The 19,182-nt window shown below is 42.6% G+C and overlaps 1 protein-coding gene across 2 annotated transcripts in view; it reads right to left on the bottom strand.

Moving 5' to 3' along the window:
- Nucleotides 1-19,182, bottom strand: part of C9 (complement C9) — a 77,119-nt gene that overhangs the window by 10,591 nt on the left and 47,346 nt on the right. For both annotated transcript variants that reach the window (XM_033932394.1, XM_033932403.1), the window contains exon 8: nt 7,926-8,054. In XM_033932394.1, coding sequence (XP_033788285.1) covers nt 7,926-8,054 — 129 coding nt within the window. The remainder of the gene's footprint in view (nt 1-7,925; nt 8,055-19,182) is intronic.

Below are 19,182 nucleotides of genomic sequence, written 5' to 3'. Positions count from 1 at the left end.
CTTTGTATTGATTCAGCTTCCAATAATGCTGGAAAAGTTCATACGGTTAAATAACCAGCCACATTTTTCTTCATGCACCTACCACAAAATGGCGGGCAAATTACAGATCTATAGCAGCGTCCATGGAATACTTGTGCAATTTAAGCAATTCATGTAAACAACAATGACTCGTGCAAAAGTGATATTAAGGTGCCTTGTGCATATTAACTTCAATGCCTGGACCCCCGACCCAGGTTTTGTTTTCTTCATCAGTTCCTGTTCTGGTGTCGTTCCCCGGTTGAGTTCGCCTGTATAGACCCCTCCTGATGAAGAAAACGAAACCTGGGTCGGGGGGCCAGGCATTGAAGTTAATATGCACAAGGCACCTTAATATCACTTTTGCACGAGTCACTGTTGTTTACATGAATTGCTTAAATTGCACAAGTATTCCATGGACGCTGCTATAGATCTGTATATTTGCCCGTCATTTTGTGGTAGGTGCATGAAGAAAAATGTGGCTGGTTATTTAGCCGTATGAACTTTTCCAGCGTTATTGGAAGCTGAGTCAATACAAAGTCGCTGAAAGTGTTTTATTGTATAAGTGTGTAAATTAAATAAAAGCTGTGATTCAATAAAGATTATGGAGAATGGATGGGTCATGGAAGTGGATATCGGCTTGTAGTTAGTGCGTGTAAATCGCCATGTGCTGTCACTGCAGCAGACAGCATGGATGTGGTTATTGCCTCCTGAACAAGGCATTGTAAATACATCCACACTAACAAACCACCCTCACCAAAGCCCTGCATCCAAAAAGAATCCCCATCTCCCTCCCAAAACACTCCAACAGTATATGCTGAAACCTTCTTGACACTCCCGGACAGCATCCATTGAAGACCTCAACAGGTTTCCCAACATTTACCAGAAGGAGCCAGTGGTGTTGCAAGGGTGAGTGGCACCTGTGACAGTGGCACCCCTCCCCTGCCCTCTTCTCAGCCCCCCTGCTGCACCTGCCCCCTTCCTTTCCCCCGTATTTAATTTTCCAGGTACGAGCAACCTCCTGAACTTGCTGCCCGCATCGTGTCGGCTATCCCTATGATGTAACTTTCTAGGCTCAGGGCCCGAAAGTGACATCAGAGAGAGATGACACCAATGCGGGCAGCAAGCTCGTAATGCTGCTCATGCAGGGAAAATTAAACAGGTATGAGGGAAGAGAAGGTGCGCATATGTGCAGCAGGGGGGGATTCCAAAGGAGCAAGGGGGGCAGAGAGGAGGATGGATGCCGGTGCCCCTACCAAGACTGTGCCCGGAGCAAACCACCCCACCCCCCCCTTACTATACCACTGGAAGGAGCCCCTTAGTGCCATTCTATTAGAGAGCAGGAATGATCTCCAGATGCTTGTGCCTCATTGATGTCCAGGTTCAAAATGGCACCTTTAATTCTATTCTGGGCTTTTATACACCACTTTGAGTGATATACAAATTAACATGAAGTCAGCTAAATGTGTTGAAGTTAAAGCAATCACTCATAAATTAAAGTTTATAGTGTTTAGAGAAGAGTAAAGATATCAAGTACTTTTGAAAAAGCATGTAACACAGTACAGCTCTAATCTGCAGTGGAAGACTATTCTATAGTTTTAACTGTCTGAAATGTAAATGTGCTATCCCAGATGTACTTAAATTGGATTTGCTTGATTGAAGGGTAGCTTGCTTTTTTTTTTTTTTTTCCTTCCATTTGCATCTTTGCATTCCTGACTACTTGACCAGCCTTTCTTAACTTTTCCAGATATTTTTACCTGTCTTCCTCTTTCTGCAATCTTTTGTAGTTTATGAAAGCTAACCTCTTGTTGCTTACCTTTTCAGCTACTCCTTTTGAGAGCCACATCTTTTTCTCTTAATTTTACTTACTTTCCTTACAAAAATTTGTATTACCCTTAGAATAGCTCCTTTCAGTTTTGCCCACTGCTTTCCTATTTCTTCCAAATGTTCCCATCTAGGCAACAATTCCTTGACATAATCCCCCATCTGAACAAAGTTAGTTTTTAAAAAAGTCTAGAACCTTTACTTTTGAATGAGCCCTCTCTATACCTGTCTTAATATTAGACCACACCATGTGGTGATCAATGGATGCCAGATGATCACCCACTATAACATCACCGACTATAACTTCCCCTTTTACAACTATACTGTGAATGTCTTCTATTAAATCTCTGTCCACTTCTGTCTTTGAAGGAGGCTTGTATATCACACCAATTCAAATACATTTTCCATTCCCTCTTTCCAAATTGACCCTGCAGTGCCTCTTCCTTACCCTGTAGATCCTGTGTGGCTTTAATATGATCTTTAACATATAATGCCATTCCCCCTCGTTTTCTTCACACCCTGTCTTTCCTGAACAGATTATAGCCTGGAACCATGTCCCTGTGATTGCCACTGAATCTAACTCAGCCTCTAGCTCCAAAACCTTGTTTCCCATACTTTGAACATTAGTATATACTGCTATCCAGGCATTGCCCCTTTATCCCATTTGTACATAGATATTTAGTGATTCACTTACCTGAGGACTTATACTTACCTGGGAGCTATGATCACCCTGCCCCCAATTATTAACATAGTAACATAGTAGATGATGGCAGATAAAGACCCGAATGGTCCATCCTGTCTGCCCAATCTGATTCAATTTAAATTTTATTTTATTTTTTCTTCTTAGCTATTTCTGGGCAAGAATCCAAAGCTTTACCCGGTACTGTGCTTGGGTTCCAACTGCCGAAATCTCTGTTAAGACTTACTCCAGCCCATCTACACCCTCCCAGCCATTGAAGCCCTCCCCTGCCCATCCTCCACCAAACGGCCATACACAGACACAGTCCTCTTCAGTAGTCTAGCCAGTCTGCTGCTGAAGACACTTCTTCCCTTCTTTGATAAATGCACACCATTCCTGCTCAGCAGCCCTTGGAAAATCATCCCATGGTCCGGGAAGCCAAAATGCTCTCAATGACACCATCTGTGCAACCATGCATTCATCTCTAGGATGCCATTTTCTTTACCCTGGCTTTTACCCTTGACAGGTAGGATCAACAAGAATTCCACCTATGTACCTGACTGCTTCACTTTCTCTCTCAGAGCCACAAAGTCACTTTTGATCCATTTGGAGGGGTACCTAGCAGTATCGTTAATGCCAACATGGATGAGCAGCATCAGATAATAGTCCTTAGACTTGATGAGTCTGGGCAAGTTCTCCGTAATATCTTGGATTTTGGCAACAGGTAGACAGCACATCTTCTGGGACATCATGTCTGGTCTGCAGATGGAAATATCGGTACCCCTCAGAAGGGAATCACCAACCACCTCCTCCTAGTGGTTACGGATCCAGCAACTTTAGGGATTTCAAGCTTTGTTCCTTCCTCTCCCTGGGATGATCTCTTCCACTTCCAGGGCTGCATACCGATTCTTCAGTTCAAAGGCAGGTGGAGTCACAGTATTGATCCTGCAGGGTCCCATACTCTGAGTCCATCTGTCCTTCCTCAGCATGGCCTCTTCTTCCCCTCTGCTAGAAATCTATGATTCTTGATTTTGTGTTTATTTCTTGATCCTCCTTCACTTTCTTTCCCCAATTTTCATTTCTCCAGACTTTTTCTGATTTTGCCTCCCCCTCTTTACGAGTGAGGTGATTAAATTTGCAGATGATATGAAGTTATTCAGAGTAGTGAAGATGCAGGAGGATTGCAAAGACCTGCAATGTGACATAAACATGTTCGAGAATTGGGCCGCAAAATGGCAAATGAGGTTTAACGTGGATAAGTGTAAGGTGATGCATGTTGGTAACATAAATCTTATACACGAATACAGGATGTCCAGTGCAGTACCTGGAGAGATTCCCCAGGAAAGAGACTTGGGAGTACTGGTCAACAAGTCAATGAAGCCATCCGCACAATGCGCAGCGGCGGTGGCAAAAAGGGCTAACAGAATGCTAGGAATGATTAAGAAGGGGATCACGAACAGATCGGAGAAGGTTATCATGCCGCTGTACCGGGAATACTGCCCTCACCTGGAATACTGCATCAGCATTGGTTGCCGAACATGAAGAAGGACACAGTACTACTCGAAAGGGTCCAGAGAAGAGCAACTAAAATGGTTAAGGGGCTGAAGGAGTTACTGTACAGTGAGAGATTAGAAAAACTGGGTCTCTTCTCCCTTGAAAAGCGGAGACTGAGAGGGGACATATCAAAACATTCAAGATAATGAAGGGAATAGACTTAGTAGATAAAGACAGGTTCGTGATCCCCTTCTTAATCATTCCTAGCATTCTGTTTGCCCTTGACGCCGCCACCGTGCATTGCACAGACCGCTTCATTGACTTGTCGAGCAGTGCTCCCAAGTCTCTTTCCTGGGAGGGTCTCTCCAAGTATTTTTGTTACACGAATACAGGATGTCTGGTGCGGTACTTGGAGAGACCCCCCAGGAAAGAGATGTGAGTATGATGATAGAAGGAGGTATATAAATATTCTGTTTTCTTAACCCTTTTCACTAGATTCTTCTCTGCTGCTTTCTTCTTTTGTATAATTCTTATATCCTATTTCTTTTGTTTCCCTTTGTTTTATATAGCTACCCATACTCTTCCGTTCTTCTCTTCCCCCTTTCTCATGCTCCCTTCTTATACACACACTTCCCTCCTACACATCACACATTTCTAACCTTCTTCTTTCATGTCCCTTCTGTTTCACCCCTCCTTCTCCCATGCCTCTCCCATTTCTCTCTTTCTTTCTTTTACTCCCTCACAGCAGTGGCGTACCTAGGGTATGTGGCACCCGGGGCCCATCATTTTTTGACACACCCCCCCTCCCCCCATGTAAAAATTTTTTTTTTTTTTTTTTGCAATAACCATGAAATGGAATAAATGGTCAGAATAGAAACAGGCAGTGAAAATTTTCTTTTATTGAACCTCATATATGTAACCATTATTCCAAACATAACAAAACATAAATTATGTCTAAATTGTCATGACATTAGAAGTACATATGGAGTAGTTGCAGGCAGTGGCGTACTTAGGGTATGTGGCACCCAGGGCCCATCATTTTTTGACACCCCCACCCATCTATATGAAAAATATGATTTTTAGTACCAATCTACATATCGCACCACAAGAGTGTACCTAGGAAAAGGCTGCATCTTAAACACTGCAGTGAGCACTAGAACACCAACACATACATTGTAAAACTAAACAAGCCAGATCCCGCACAGTCAATTGGTCCTGTAGTCAATGCCAACTGAAAACTATGTCTTTTTCATACACACAGAACAGAGATACACCCTCGCCCAAAATGGAATAATCACAAACTAAAAATAGAAATATGTAGACAAAAGTTAAACTGATCCGCCAAGAAACCAGACCCTGGATACAATGCAACACCACAAAAAACAGTAACACATGTCCTCTAAAACAGTGCAAAATATAAAGACAGTAGATGTAAATTTGAAAAAACTGATACATAACAATCACCACTTTATAAATTAACAAATAAAAATAAAACAAATAATGAGATATAAAAAAATACAATTTTATTGGACTAATCCCCGTAAGCTCGGTCCCCATCCCCGCAAACCACCTGATTCCATCCACACAAGCCTTGAATTGTTTATATTAAAGTATAAAAAGAAACAATATTCTGTACAATTGTCAATTTATAAATCAGCGTCTTCTCCCCACTCTCTTCCCCATTTCCCTTCAGCATCCTCAGCCCACTCTCTCTCCACTTTCCTTCAGCGCACGCACATAAAAACAAGCAAGTAATTTTATATCATTTTCATTCTATTCATTCATAGAAATTAAAGTCTAGATAATGCCAGTCACATAACAAAACATGATTTTACAAAAATAATTCCCTGCAGTCAAGCCTGCAAGGATTATTAGATGTCTTTCAGCAGTTCCCCTCCCTCCCTCCCCCTTACCTTTGTGGCCAAGTCAAAATGATCTACCAACAATAAAATTTTAAAAACACAAAGCACGCTGTACGCAGAGAAAATGTTAATTATCATTTATATTCCGCGGGTTTTCAAAGAGGTCAAGGCAGATAACTTTATGCAATGTCACCTCAGTAACAACTATACAAAAATAGACAAATATTCCCCCTCCCTTTTTACTAAACTGCGATAGCGGTTTTTAGCGTAGGGAGCTGCGCTGAATGCCCCACGCTGCTCTCGACGCTCATAGGCTCCCTGCGCTAAAAAACTCTATTGCGGTTTAGTAAAAGGGGGCCATAGTGCAAAATATAGACAGCAGATATAAATTTTCAAAACGGACACATTTTGATCACTAAGTTGAAAATAAAATCATTTTTCCTACTTTTTTGTCTGGTGATTTCATGAGTCTCTGGTCCTTCTTCTGATCCTTCTTCTTTCTCTCTCCCCCTGGCTCCCCTCTTTATTTCTGCCTTTCTTTCTCTCTCCTCCTGGCCCCCCTCTTTCTTTCTGCCTTTCTTTCTCTCCCCCTTGACCCCCCTCTTTATTTCTGCCTTTCTTTCTCTCCCCTTGGTCCCCCTCTTTCTTTCTGCCTTTCTTTCTCTCTCCCCCTGGCCCTCCTCTTTCTTTCTGCCTTTCTTTCTCTCCCCCTTGACCCCCTCTTTATTTCTGCCTTTCTTTCTCTCCCCTTGGTCCCCCTCTTTATTTCTGCCTTTCTTTCTCTCCCCTTGGTCCCCCTCTTTCTTTCTGCCTTTCTTTCTCTCTCCCCCTGGCCCCCCCTCTTTATTTTTTCCTTTCTTTCTCTCTCCCCCTAGCCTGCACAAAGCCATCGTGCCGATTTCTCCACTTCCACGATTCTTTCCCTACCCTCACCCCCAAGCCAGCAGCCGATTTCTCCCTGCTCCTTCCCCGATGTCCTGATGTCCTGAACTTCATCGGGCAGCAGCAGCATTCACAATTCACTGATGTTGCCCGCTTCAGGCCTTCCTCTCTGTCGGGTCCTGTCTTCATGAAAACTGGAAGTAGGCAGGACCCGGCAGAGAACAAGGCCTGAAGCCGGCAACAGCAGCGAATTGTAAACGCTGCTGCTGCCCGAAGAAGGTAATGGAGCACCGAGGCAGTCCGCTTCTCCCCCCTCCCAGCCGAACCCCCGCTGACCCTCCTATCTCCCCCCCCCCCGTGAACCTTTCCGACCTTCCCAGCGAGAGCAGCAAACCTCCTTCGCGGCTTTCTCCTCCCTCTGCCGCGTTACTGATGACGTCATCAGTGATGCGGCAGAGGGAGGATAAAGCCGACGCTACTGGAGGGAGGTTTGCTGCTTTCGCTGGGAGGGTCAGAAAGGTTCACTTGGGGGGGGGAGAGAGATAGGATGGTCAGCGGGGTTTCGGCTGGGAGGGGGGAGAAGCGGTCTGTCTTGGTGCTCCAAGGCCTGGCGCCATTACCTTTTTCGATAATGGCGCCGATGCTGCTTTCGCTGGGAGGGTAGGAGCGCGATAGGGACCGGGCCAGCTGTGCACCCCCCCCTAAGGCGGCATCCGGGATGGACCTCCCCCTCGCCCCCCTTGGTACGCTACTGCCCTGGGGAAACAGCCTGCAACAAGATCGCGCGATGCCAGAGATTTTTGCCTGCTTCGGCTGTTTCCTCCGCCGCGGTCCCGCCCCTCCTCTGACATCAGAGGAGGGGCAGGACCGTGGCGGAGGAAACAGTCGAAGCAGGCAAAGATCTCTGGCATCGCGATCTTGCTGCAGGCTGTTTCCAGACGCGACACCCGGCGCAGGGGGGGGTAACTGGACCGGACCGGGAGCACCCCCTCAGGGCTTGGTACCCGGGGCGGACCTCCCCCCCCCCCCCCCCCCCCCCTTGGTACGCCACTGCCTCACAGTCCTATGACTGTGCTTATTTTCAAGTTCATAATAATTTCAAATTCTTTACCGGGTACAACGGGGGCAATGGAGCAACACAGTATATTAAACAAGGCCTTGATACTCACCAGTTGTTATAGAACCTAGCTCGTCACATTTAGGATTGTTTACTATAGCTTTGACATCAATATTTTCCTCTGTTAACTGTACATTAAGATTAAATCCCAGACATTCAGATACTTCTCTTGTTGTTATATCTGTAAATACAATAAATTCAGAAAATTTCCAAAGAAATGTAACAGAACTACAATATCATAAAAATCTAAGGAGAGAAAATTTCATTGATCAGCCAGAGAAGACTAGCTAAGAAAAGAAGAATGTTTGAAGAAATTTTTCTATGCTCATTTTGAACGCTGGTGGACAGCGTCCACACTCTTCATGTTCAGCTAATTGAAATTTTCCGGTGGTTGCTCAGTTTGAGATAGATTATTTAACCTGGTAGAGTTTTTTTGCCAATGACAAGAAGTGGGCAGCTTAAAGTCCTTTTGGTCTGCTGTACTTATATATGATTTTTGAGGTTTTTTTCTCCACTTTTTGTGATAATTGATATCTCTACTGGCTTGCCCACCTCTGGTTGATGGTATTTGTTTTGATTTTTGAATATATATTTATATATGCCATATATTTGTATATGTTAACGTATATGTATATATACAGCAGGACACCAAATCCTCTAATGTGCTTTCCTTTCATGTATCAAGAAACATTCTGTGTCCCTGCTCCAGAAAAATATTTGCTAATGTGTGATGTAATGTAATGGTAGGGGGAGTGTGTGTGTGAAGTGTGTATGTATGGGTGAGGTGGGCGGGGGGTGAAGGGACACGTATCAGAACTTTAGTAAGTGTCCTTAGGCATATGTTGTTTAAAGATGCAAAGGTAGGCCCTGTTTATCTTTCCCTTCTTTGAAGACAGGTAATGTTTAAACAGAGATAATGTGAAGTGAATTCAATTGTTTTGTTAAGCCGTATTTACAGACAGCTTTAGTTAAGAAGCTCTGCTGGTCAAGGCTTTTTCTTACCTTTTGGACTTCAATCTCTAGCTAGGAAAAATGCTGATGTGTTTAAAGTTTCATGTGACCTTACGTCACATGCCATCACATGCTGGCAAACCTGATTCGTATAAATATGTGAAACTCATAATAAAAGACGGACATATTTGAAAGATGGTTTCTGGTCTTTAAGATGTGTCCCCAGGTACCTGACTTACATATGACAGAGACAGAGAAAGTATGGGGCAGGAATTGGGACCTGAATCCTTTTCAGTTGGGGGCACGTCCGCGATGGGCAGATGATATCACCAATATTTTGTGAGTATTTCTGAATTTTTTCTGTTCTTTAATACTCACTGGGTAGTGGTGACCTGTACCCAACCCCTTATTTTAAGTTCAAGCTTTGGGTTCTATTATGGAGTTTTTTTGGGGAAAAATCTCGGGGTACTTTTGGTAAGCACCCCTCATATATATACGCAGCTGCCATTCTTTCGGAAAGAATGAAATTATTTATAGAACCCCCCTGCCCACTCTGTCATTTGTAAGGTTTTTTATAGAGTATAAGATTTTATTGTCTCTTATTACTGTACCTCGCTTATAAGGTAAGATAAGCGAATATTTTTGCATTGTTATATTGGGTTTTGTAATGAGTCATAAAGGCACTTACTCCTAGACAAATGAGACTTGTACGGCTGTGTGTATGTATGACATTTTTCCTTCAGCTCACATCTTTCTGTGTCACCAATGTTTACTACTGAGGTAGGACATGCTGTTATGTGGAATGAATTGAAAGCGCTGTTTGAATCAGTCTAAGATCTTTCCCTTGTAGTTTGTACACAAGCACTATTTCTTGTCTTCCTTTTGATCCTGACTAATTTTGTGCGTTTCTTCTACCGGCTGCTTTCTTTGTGTTCTGTGCTGGATCATAAAAAAAAAAAAAAGAAACAAGAAAAAGAAAAAATTCCGTTTTAAAGGTTTTCTTTCTTGTGCAGAGCAAAGCTAATCTGTTCTTTGCTTTCATTATCAGGGTCTGTGCATGAATGTTTTTGTCCCTTCCCCCAGACTTCTCTGTTTGGGCTTCCACTGACCCCCTATAGTGCTTCTTTGAAGTTACTCATTCTTGGTTTTATAAAGCAGTAAGGTGAGATTCCACTGCTTGTCTCTTGACTTTTCTCCGGCATTATCAAAACCACCATCTCTTCTTATAATACGCCCATCGCTCTTGTTGCCAAAGCTGATGGCATTATTAGGGCTGTTAGAGTTTTGGTAATTCTCATTGCACTTATGTTTCTTCCACCATTCCACCTGCAGCCAATGATTTTTTTCTGTCATTGTCCTAAAGAATGTTTTATTTTTAATCCCTTTGGTGAGGCTGCCTTCACCTTTAAGCAACAGTATACCTAGTGTGGAATGTCCTTCGGGCTATTCTACAAGTCATGCACTGCCCCTCATGGTCCTATTCTTATTTTGTACAACTTTTGTGTTCCATAATTCTAGAGACCTGTCAGGCTGATAGTTTGCACCTTTTATAATGATTGTCTGTGTGTGGTCACAAGGTGTCATGAAATAAACTGCACTGGTGTGCGTCTGAAGTGAAATACCTGGGTTTTGTCCTGTCTCATGGTCAGAGGAAAATCTGCACTTTCTGCACTGCTGCTATTCTGTGTCTGCCCCGCCCAGCTACCAAGAAAGACATGCTTACTTTTCTTGCTATGATTGGTCACTGCCGCCAATGGATCTCTGCTTGTTCCTTCTATGACCAGATTTTGAGACAGACCCTGGTTTCTGAAATGACTGCTCTTATCAGATGGACTTATGAAATGTTGGACATTTAAGATGTGCTTTGGTTTCTAGCTCAAGTTTGGGTTTTCCTGCTTATGCCCACATGTTTTATCTCTTTGTTTGGGACTATTGTAACACCATGAAGGGAGAACATGGCGGTAAGTTACGCTCTGTTGCCTTTTTTTATAGTCACTCCTGTTTAAGTTCCCTGGCTGCTTGTGCTATGGTGGTAGAGATGGTTACTTCTTTGATCCTAGGTCACCCCATTACCCTTCATACTTTTCACGATGTCCAAGCCCTTCTTTTAAATAGGCTTCTGGGTCTCAAGGGTGAACAGGATTCTCTTCCTCTCTTTTTTCACAGCTTCCTCTGAATTTGATGCCTGGCGTTTGGCAGGTGCCCAAAGCCGCCCTTTTGGACGGACTTTGGTGCAAAGAGGGGAAACCCTGGATACCAGCTGCTAGCTCTCCCTTATTCATTGCCCAATATCATGGTATTGGTTATCGTAGTGCTCGCTCGACATTTTAACTTCTTGCTAGTGATATTTTCATTCTTGACCTTTTGCTCCTTGATACAGAGATATATAGCTCAATAATTACAGCTGGCACGGTTGTGAATTGAAAATAAATTGGAAAATACAATTCCTTTCTATTGTTTTAGCTGAAATTAGGATGTTGCTAATTTAAAATGTTTTTGTCCGGATGTATACATAGCCATCCCAGATCCATTTTGGCACAGATATTTCTAATGTTTTCCACGGGTCCTCTTTATCACTGCAGAGATAGAGACGCTCCAAAGAGACATTAGCTTTATGCCTTTTTTCAAATATGAGATGGTTATGATATACATTATTTGTTGTTTTGGTTTTTTTTATATCAATGTGTTTATTTGCAGAGTTAAATTCAGCCCTGCACACTTGACAGATGGAGAAATAGCTCCACGTTTAAAAACTTTATGTTTTGTCTGTGTCATGTCTACTTGTCTTAGTTTAGTGGGTACCCCAGGATACATAATATTGGCCATTTCTAGAGCTCTTTTTCCACTTCTTACTAGCCTAACTGCGCAATGTTCTTTTACCTATAGCTTTTATATTCTGAATATAGTTTAGTTAGGGGTTATAAGAAAAAAGTTTTATTTTATGCAGCGTTTATTTCGTGGTGTTCCCTACATATGATCCATTCAGTATACATTTCTGAATACATTCAGTACATCAGTATGGTCTCTCTGAAGTGCATAATAGTTATATGCAGCACGATAAAAACATATCCTTTTGGATTGTTCAATTAAGAACCTTAAGTAAGTGAGTATTGTCTCTCTTTTGCAATAGCTATGCTAAGTGAATGAATTGGTATTGTTGCATGTTGCCACATTCAGTACAGGCAACATGGTTTCTCTTGTTTTCTATCTCTTATTTGGATCACATTGGAGTACAGCTGCTGAATGATATTTGGAATGCTTTTCAAGCATTTCTTTTCAAGTATCTCTTTCTGTATGCACAGACATCTGGCTGCTCTCCCTTTGAGGTTCTCACGGGATGACCTTTCCCCGCCCCATGGGTAGATTTTCCCTTGATACAGGAGGAATACGTCCAAAAGCTAATTGAAATATTAGGGCTTGTTCAAAGAAACGTGTCTTGCACTTCTCCTTTCTCTCCACAGATTCCTACCCATTTTTTCCAGCCTGGTGATTATCCAGCAGCTTTCCAAGGATCGGAAGCAGACGGATTTCCCCTTTGGCCTTCCCACTATTGTGATCGCTGTGACCAGGCCCGCTGCACTCACTGAGGAGTTTCCTGTTTGGATCCACGCAAGTCGCTTGAAGAGGGTTAACCTAAAACCCCAGAAGCAAGTCTTCCCTGCGCAGATTTCACCTCCTCCAGTGGAACAACATAATGATCTCATTGCAGCATTCTACCAACTTTATGATTCTCTTACTGGCACCGCTGCTGCTAGTTTTTCTCCCTGTATGGATCATTTCTAACTGGGTCTACAGGGATGATGTGTTCTGGGTCCATGACACTTTCTGCCCATATCCATCTGTAAATGACACTCCTGCTGTAAACAGCACCCCCGACACCTCTTTGCGAACACGATGTCAAGCTGGACTACTCCCTCGCAAAGGCTGTCCTTCAATTGGAATCCAGAAAAGACCGATGCTACCCTTTGGTATAATTCCAGCAGTGTACAAGTTGCCACCTTCTCCTTTGAGTATTGTGACATTGTGGACTGTTCATCAATTGATATCCCAAGGCTGTGCTATTGGTCCTCAGAGATTCCTAAAACTAAGGACATATATATATGTATATGTTACTGACTCACGTTGAGGGGTTAAGTGTGCATTCTGGGGAGTGGTAGGGTGGAATATTAATACTGACTGGGCTTATAAACTAGAAAATACCCTGAAAAACAGTGGACCAAAATGGTAAATCACTGCTTACTTGTATGACCCTTCATAAGGTTGGACACTGTTATAGGAAAAGTGTTCCTGCACAAATTATTAAGCTTTCTCTTACTATTGACAACCCTAGACCTACTGATGAAGGTATGTACATTATGGACATGTGGTTTAAGGGTGGGTCTAGCTATCCGACTAATCAGTTTTCTTACGGGATCTATCTACCTCCACTCATCCTCTCCCGCCATTTTGTGGGGGCCCCAAAAAATACTAACCCACTGGCCCCTACATTCAATAAACTTACTGACATGATGGCTATTGCCAATCCCACTTTTGAAGATATTGTGGCTGTTGAGGTAGGGTTTTCAGAACGTAACCTTTGGTTAGAATGGATGAAATTCACTGCTGATCAACATAATAAGAGTAATTGTTACATATGTGCTCAAGCTAGACCCCATCTAGGAACCGTACATCTGGACCTCCCTCCTGGTATCCAACCATGCCTTTTTGGGTTATTTACCTATCCCCTTTGTGCACTGTAGTGTTCTAAATACCCTTTGTTGCCAGGACAACAAAAGCTTGATATTGCCGTTATCATCTATAAGGGCAATTACACATGTCATGTTTCTAATCTGACACAGGGTAGTTTTGTAGGTAATTTACCCCCAGGTTATTGTTCTGTCTTGGCTCATAGGTATGCCCCATTGTTGCTGCATCAGATTTGATATTTACTGGCTTTATGGAGACTTTTGGCTCCCTGTTAAGCTACCCAGCCAGTGGATAGGCCAGTGCACTTTAGTTAAGGTTACTATGCTTCTGCATATTGTTTCTGAAAGGCATCCTTCCTATTCACATGGTTTTTCCTTTTATTTGTCTTGATATAAATCTGATCACATGTATACATAGATGCTATAGGGGTCCCAAGAGGGGTCCCAGATGACTTTAAGGCCCGAGCTCAGGTTAAGGCTGGGTTTGAGTTCCTTATTCCCTTTATTACTATTAATAAGAATGTTGATCGGATTAGTTAAAATTATTAAAATCAGCAACGCTTTGTGAACTATTCTAGGAACGCCTTGCAAGGTATTACTGATTAATTAGGCTCCACTTCTCAGATGGTTCTCAAAATCGTATGGCCCTAGCTAGGATTCTAGCTGAAAAATTCTCCTCAGTACTTTAAGCTGTTGTACTTTTCTTTCTGACAATATAGGTCCTCCTATGGACATTCAGAAATTAGCAGACCTCTTTGCTGAGTTCAAATGTAACTCTGATTTATCTAATTCTTAGGATCAGCACATAGTTGAATGCATAATCTCTTATTATTTGCACTCTTATCTTGACTGCTCATGTACTGTGTTATTCGTATTACAGCTCCTAAAAGACCCCTCCTTGAGAGACATACCTAAGGTATCACTCCCTTCCAGCTCATGCTGTGTATTTGTGACGTCATTTACATGTCGTAAGAGGGGATTTGAAGGGACACGTATCAGAACTTTAGTAAGTGTCCTTAGGCATATGTTGTTTAAAGATGCAAAGGTAGGCCCTGTTTATCTTTCCCTTCTTTGAAGACAGGTAATGTTTAAACAGAGATAATGTGAAGTGAATTCAATTGTTTTGTTAAGCCGTATTTACAGACAGCTTTAGTTAAGAAGCTCTGCTGGTCAAGGCTTTTTCTTACCTTTTGGACTTCAATCTCTAGCTAGGAAAAATGCTGATGTGTTTAAAGTTTCATGTGACCTTACGTCACATGCCATCACATGCTGGCAAACCTGATTCGTATAAATATGTGAAACTCATAATAAAAGACGGACATATTTGAAAGATGGTTTCTGGTCTTTAAGATGTGTCCCCAGGTACCTGACTTACATATGACAGAGACAGAGAAAGTATGGGGCAGGAATTGGGACCTGAATCCTTTTCAGGGGGTGACCTTCCATGGTAATGCAAAGGCAGAAGGCATTTCCCCATTTTGGAGGGAACTATAAAACTCAGTGTAAGGAGGGTTAGGGGGTCTGTCTTTTAATATAATCTGCCCTGAAGAAAGCCCAAGAAGGAGAGACTGACAGAAAAATGAGCTTGAGCAAGAACCCAGTGTCTCCTGATTTACAAATCTAGTAGCCAGTAGAAAACCACAGCTAGCTATTGGCTTTATTAAGGAGAATGGAGAGCTGAGAACAGGAGCGGGATTTTTTTTCTGAAATAACCCTGAGGTACCAAATGGAGGATTATTTTTATTGCATTTAACTGTATAGATTCTTCTATTTGATCAGAATCAAATCATTTAAACACATGCATAGGGTGCAACTACAGTGGAATTTAAATTGATGTATTAAGATCTATCAGTGGAGGAAATGCTTAGGGACTCAAGGATTTACTAAGAAACACGGGAACCTTGAAGAGGACCAAACATTAAGTACAAGAACTATGAACACTAAGTGGGGGGGGGGGGGATTCATCAAGTGGCATTTGGGCCTTAATGCACATTATTTGACCCTTAAAGTGACCTAAAGCAGTGTTTTTCAACCGCTGTTCCGCGGCACACTAGTGTGCCACGAGATGTTGCCTGGTGTGCCGTACGGTGCAGACACTGATTAGGCCTCAGGCCAGGTCCCGCACGCGCTCCCATGAGACTCCCCTGGTCCCCGCTGCTGTTCAGTTTCGATCTTCTGCTCTGACGCAACCGGAAACAGGAAGTTGCAGCAGAGCAGAAGATTGAACACTGAGCAGCCGCGCGTGCGCGGCTCTTTGGGAAAGCGTGCATGTCGCCGAAAAACAAAACCTACAAACTAAGGTGAGGCGAAGGGAGAGAGCTGGCTAAACAGTAGGATCGATTGGGCAGGCGTGTGGTGGCTGCGGGGACCGTGCGATCGCTCGTGTTCCCGGCTCAAATTGGAAGGAGGGAGTGAAAGGGAAAAGGATTCTGGGCCAAGGGGATGAAGACGGAAAGAAAAACCCACAGCAGGAAAGAAAGGGAAGGACAGGCAGGTGAGCCAGATGCTAGAAGCAAGGGGGGGGGGGAAGAAAGAGGGAAAAAAGCTAGATGGGGTTGAAAAGAAGAGACACACTGGTATGGAAGAGGAAGATAGGGGAAATCTGGACACAGGAAGGTAACAGAAAGAGGGGAAATTATGTGCATGGGGCATAGGGACAGAGACATAAAGGGGACATGCCATGGGGATGGTATATGGACACAGGGGGGGGCAATGACAGATACATAGGGGAGATAGAAATGGAGAAAATGGGAGCAGAGAAGCGAGATGGTTTGTGGGGATGGGACAGGGACCGAGCTCGCAGACTCCAGTGGCTTGCACAAATTACATTGTAACGTGCCATGAAAATAAGAGGGAGGAAGGTAGATAGATAAGCCACGTGAGAGGAGCTGAAGGGTAGTAGAAAGGAACAGATGGTAAAGGAGGGAGGGAAGGGTGGTGGTGGAAAGGAATAGGACAGACATTGAAGGAGGGTGGAGAGGAACAGACCCCAAAGGGAAATGTGGAAGACAGAGTGGGAAGAAGACAGATGCCAGACTATGGGGGAGCGGAGGGAAGAAGATGGGTGCTAGACCAATTGGGGGGGGGGGGGGTGAAGGGAGAGGCACAGTAACAGCAAATGGAAGACGTAGAGAGAAGACACACAGTGGATGGAAGGAATTGAATGAGAAGATGTGGAAAGCAGAAACCAGACAACAAAGGTAGAAAAAAAATTATATTTATTTATTTATTTTTTGCTTTAGGATAAAATAGTATATTAGTTGTGTTGATAAAAATTTATAAACAAAGCCCTGCCAGCTGAACATCTCTTTCTCTAGTTCAGCAGCAGGAACTTTGATTTATAAGAAAGGAATAAGCTAAATATTACAGGACTAAGGCTTATATGGATGCAGCAGAGACGGTGACGGGGCGGTGAATGGGATGGCAGTGGCGGTGACGGGGCGGTGAAAGGGATGGCGGTGACGGTGACGGGGCGGTGAAGGGAACGGCTGTTGATGAAGAGCTACGTGTGTATCTTTCTTCGATTCCAGCCAGAATATCAGCTTTGTGTTCAGCCAAACAGGCCCAGGTTTCGCACTGAATAAAGTATTTTATAATTTTTCACTATTCTGTTTACTTAATATTTCATAATAAAGTAATTATAAAATACTTTCTTTGTGTTTATTTGATTCCTATTCAAGAGAATTACTTTATATATAGTCAATATAGGCACAGAGTTAAATTTTTTAACATTTTCTAATGGTGGTGTGCCTCATGATTTTTTTCATGAAACAAGTGTGCCTTTGCCCAAAAAAGGTTGAAAAACACTGACCTAAAGGACCCTAATGCCTTTTGACAAAAATACCTTGGTGATATTTAAGTCATAGGTTAGGCAATAATGAGATGCAAAATATGCAAATATATGTGTGCATCTCATTACTATGCAAATACGCCAACGTGACTTGCAAAAATACACTGCAAATCACATTAGAGTCCAAAAATCATGGTTAAATATCCCAACATTTCTGATGGGGTTATTTTACCATCTGGGATCTTTGGGCTGCAAAGGTGTGCAAGGTCGTCCCCCCCTGGAATCTAGCCTTCCTATCTTAAACCTCCTGCCATTAGGCCCACCCACCCTTACCAGAACAAGCCTCTCCCACACCCCAAAGGTTTATCTTATCTCATTGGTGGTCCAGGGTCTTGGGGGTCTGGTCCTTGGGCTTCAGAGGTATTTGGAATGGAATGTTTGGGATTCTGCCAAGTACTTGTGACCTAAATTGGTCACTGTAGAAACAGGATACTGGGATAGGTGGACCATTGGTCTGACCCAGTATAGCTATTCTTATGTTCTTATAAGAGAGATATTCAGCTAGAAGTGATGTCCTCTCACTCCTGTCCAGTCCTGTGCTGCATCCAAAATGGCACCCTTAGACGTAGTTATGGGTGGAGAATGGGCATTGAAGTGTTATCCAGCTAGCTCGTTCACATTAGCATGTGATAACTGGATAATGTGGACTTAGCATAGGAGCACTTATTGTTTCCTAAATAAGTGGTGGTAAATGCTCCCATATATATATATATATATATTTTTTTTTTTTTTTGCAAATCCCACATGCTAATAGTAAAATCAGTGTTTTTTTTAGGTGCCATCGACTCATGTTTGAGTTCTAGTGACTTGATGAACATCATTAAGTTTTCGTGGCAGAATACAAAAGTAGATTGCCACCTGCAAAAAAATAATTAGAAAAAAGCCTTAATATACTGTTACAGTTAATCCTGGACATAGCATGCAGGAGGGTCCCATGGTAGCACATTAGCATACACTCAGTCCAGATTTTGCTACAGTCCTCTATTTGAGGAGAAGAAAATCTAGAAATGTTGGGTGAGTTTAGAAACTGCTGGATAAAAAGATTGATGATTCTGTTTTCACTTTTTAATTTGTTCTATTTTTACTTATTTTTATCCCATTTTTATTTTTGGGGGTTAGATCCATGAGTTTTATAGAAAGCTACCTCTTATATAGATCTGATATTCCTATCTTCAAAATTTGACTTCTGTAGTGTGACTGGTTTTGGACAGATGGACAAAAACATATACCAGCTGATATTCATAATGAGCTAACCAGCTGAAAATGGCCGCTGGCTAACTCACTTGGTTATAGCTATCCAGTCATATTCAGCGGCACTTAACTGGTCATCTTCACTGAAAATGTTTGGTTAGCACTGGACTGAAAGCTGGCTATGTCAAGGGTGTTTGGGGATGGAATCCAGTTAGGCCCCGAAATTCAAACCCAACCAGCCACATAAATAGCTGCTCTATTTTTATGCACTAACCTATGGCTGGTTAAGTCTGAATATTAATTTAACTGGACATTCAATAGCTGGCTTTAAAAGAATGGAAATTCAAAAACAAAGCCCACACAGGGCCTGACATTGAATTTATGTTTTTTTTTATCACTAGTGGCAGACAACCCCCTCTCCCTTCCCCCTCCCCACTGCCCATTGATGATTGAATATTGGATGGATGAGCAATTAAAATAAATCGTAAATGCTTTATATATCAGATCCTTAGCAGTAACAAGTTTTCAGAAACATATGTACTTTGTTGATTTCTTATGGGAGCTAGTTTGGCATGAATAATTGTAGTGTGTACGCTAATTTTAGTTTCTCAAAGAGCTGAAATAAATGCCCT

Source organism: Geotrypetes seraphini, chromosome 1, assembly GCF_902459505.1.
Source record: "Geotrypetes seraphini chromosome 1, aGeoSer1.1, whole genome shotgun sequence".
Lineage (NCBI taxonomy): Eukaryota > Metazoa > Chordata > Amphibia > Gymnophiona > Dermophiidae > Geotrypetes > Geotrypetes seraphini.
Note: the sequence above shows the minus strand (reverse complement) of the source record. Positions and strands in the feature narration are given on the sequence as shown.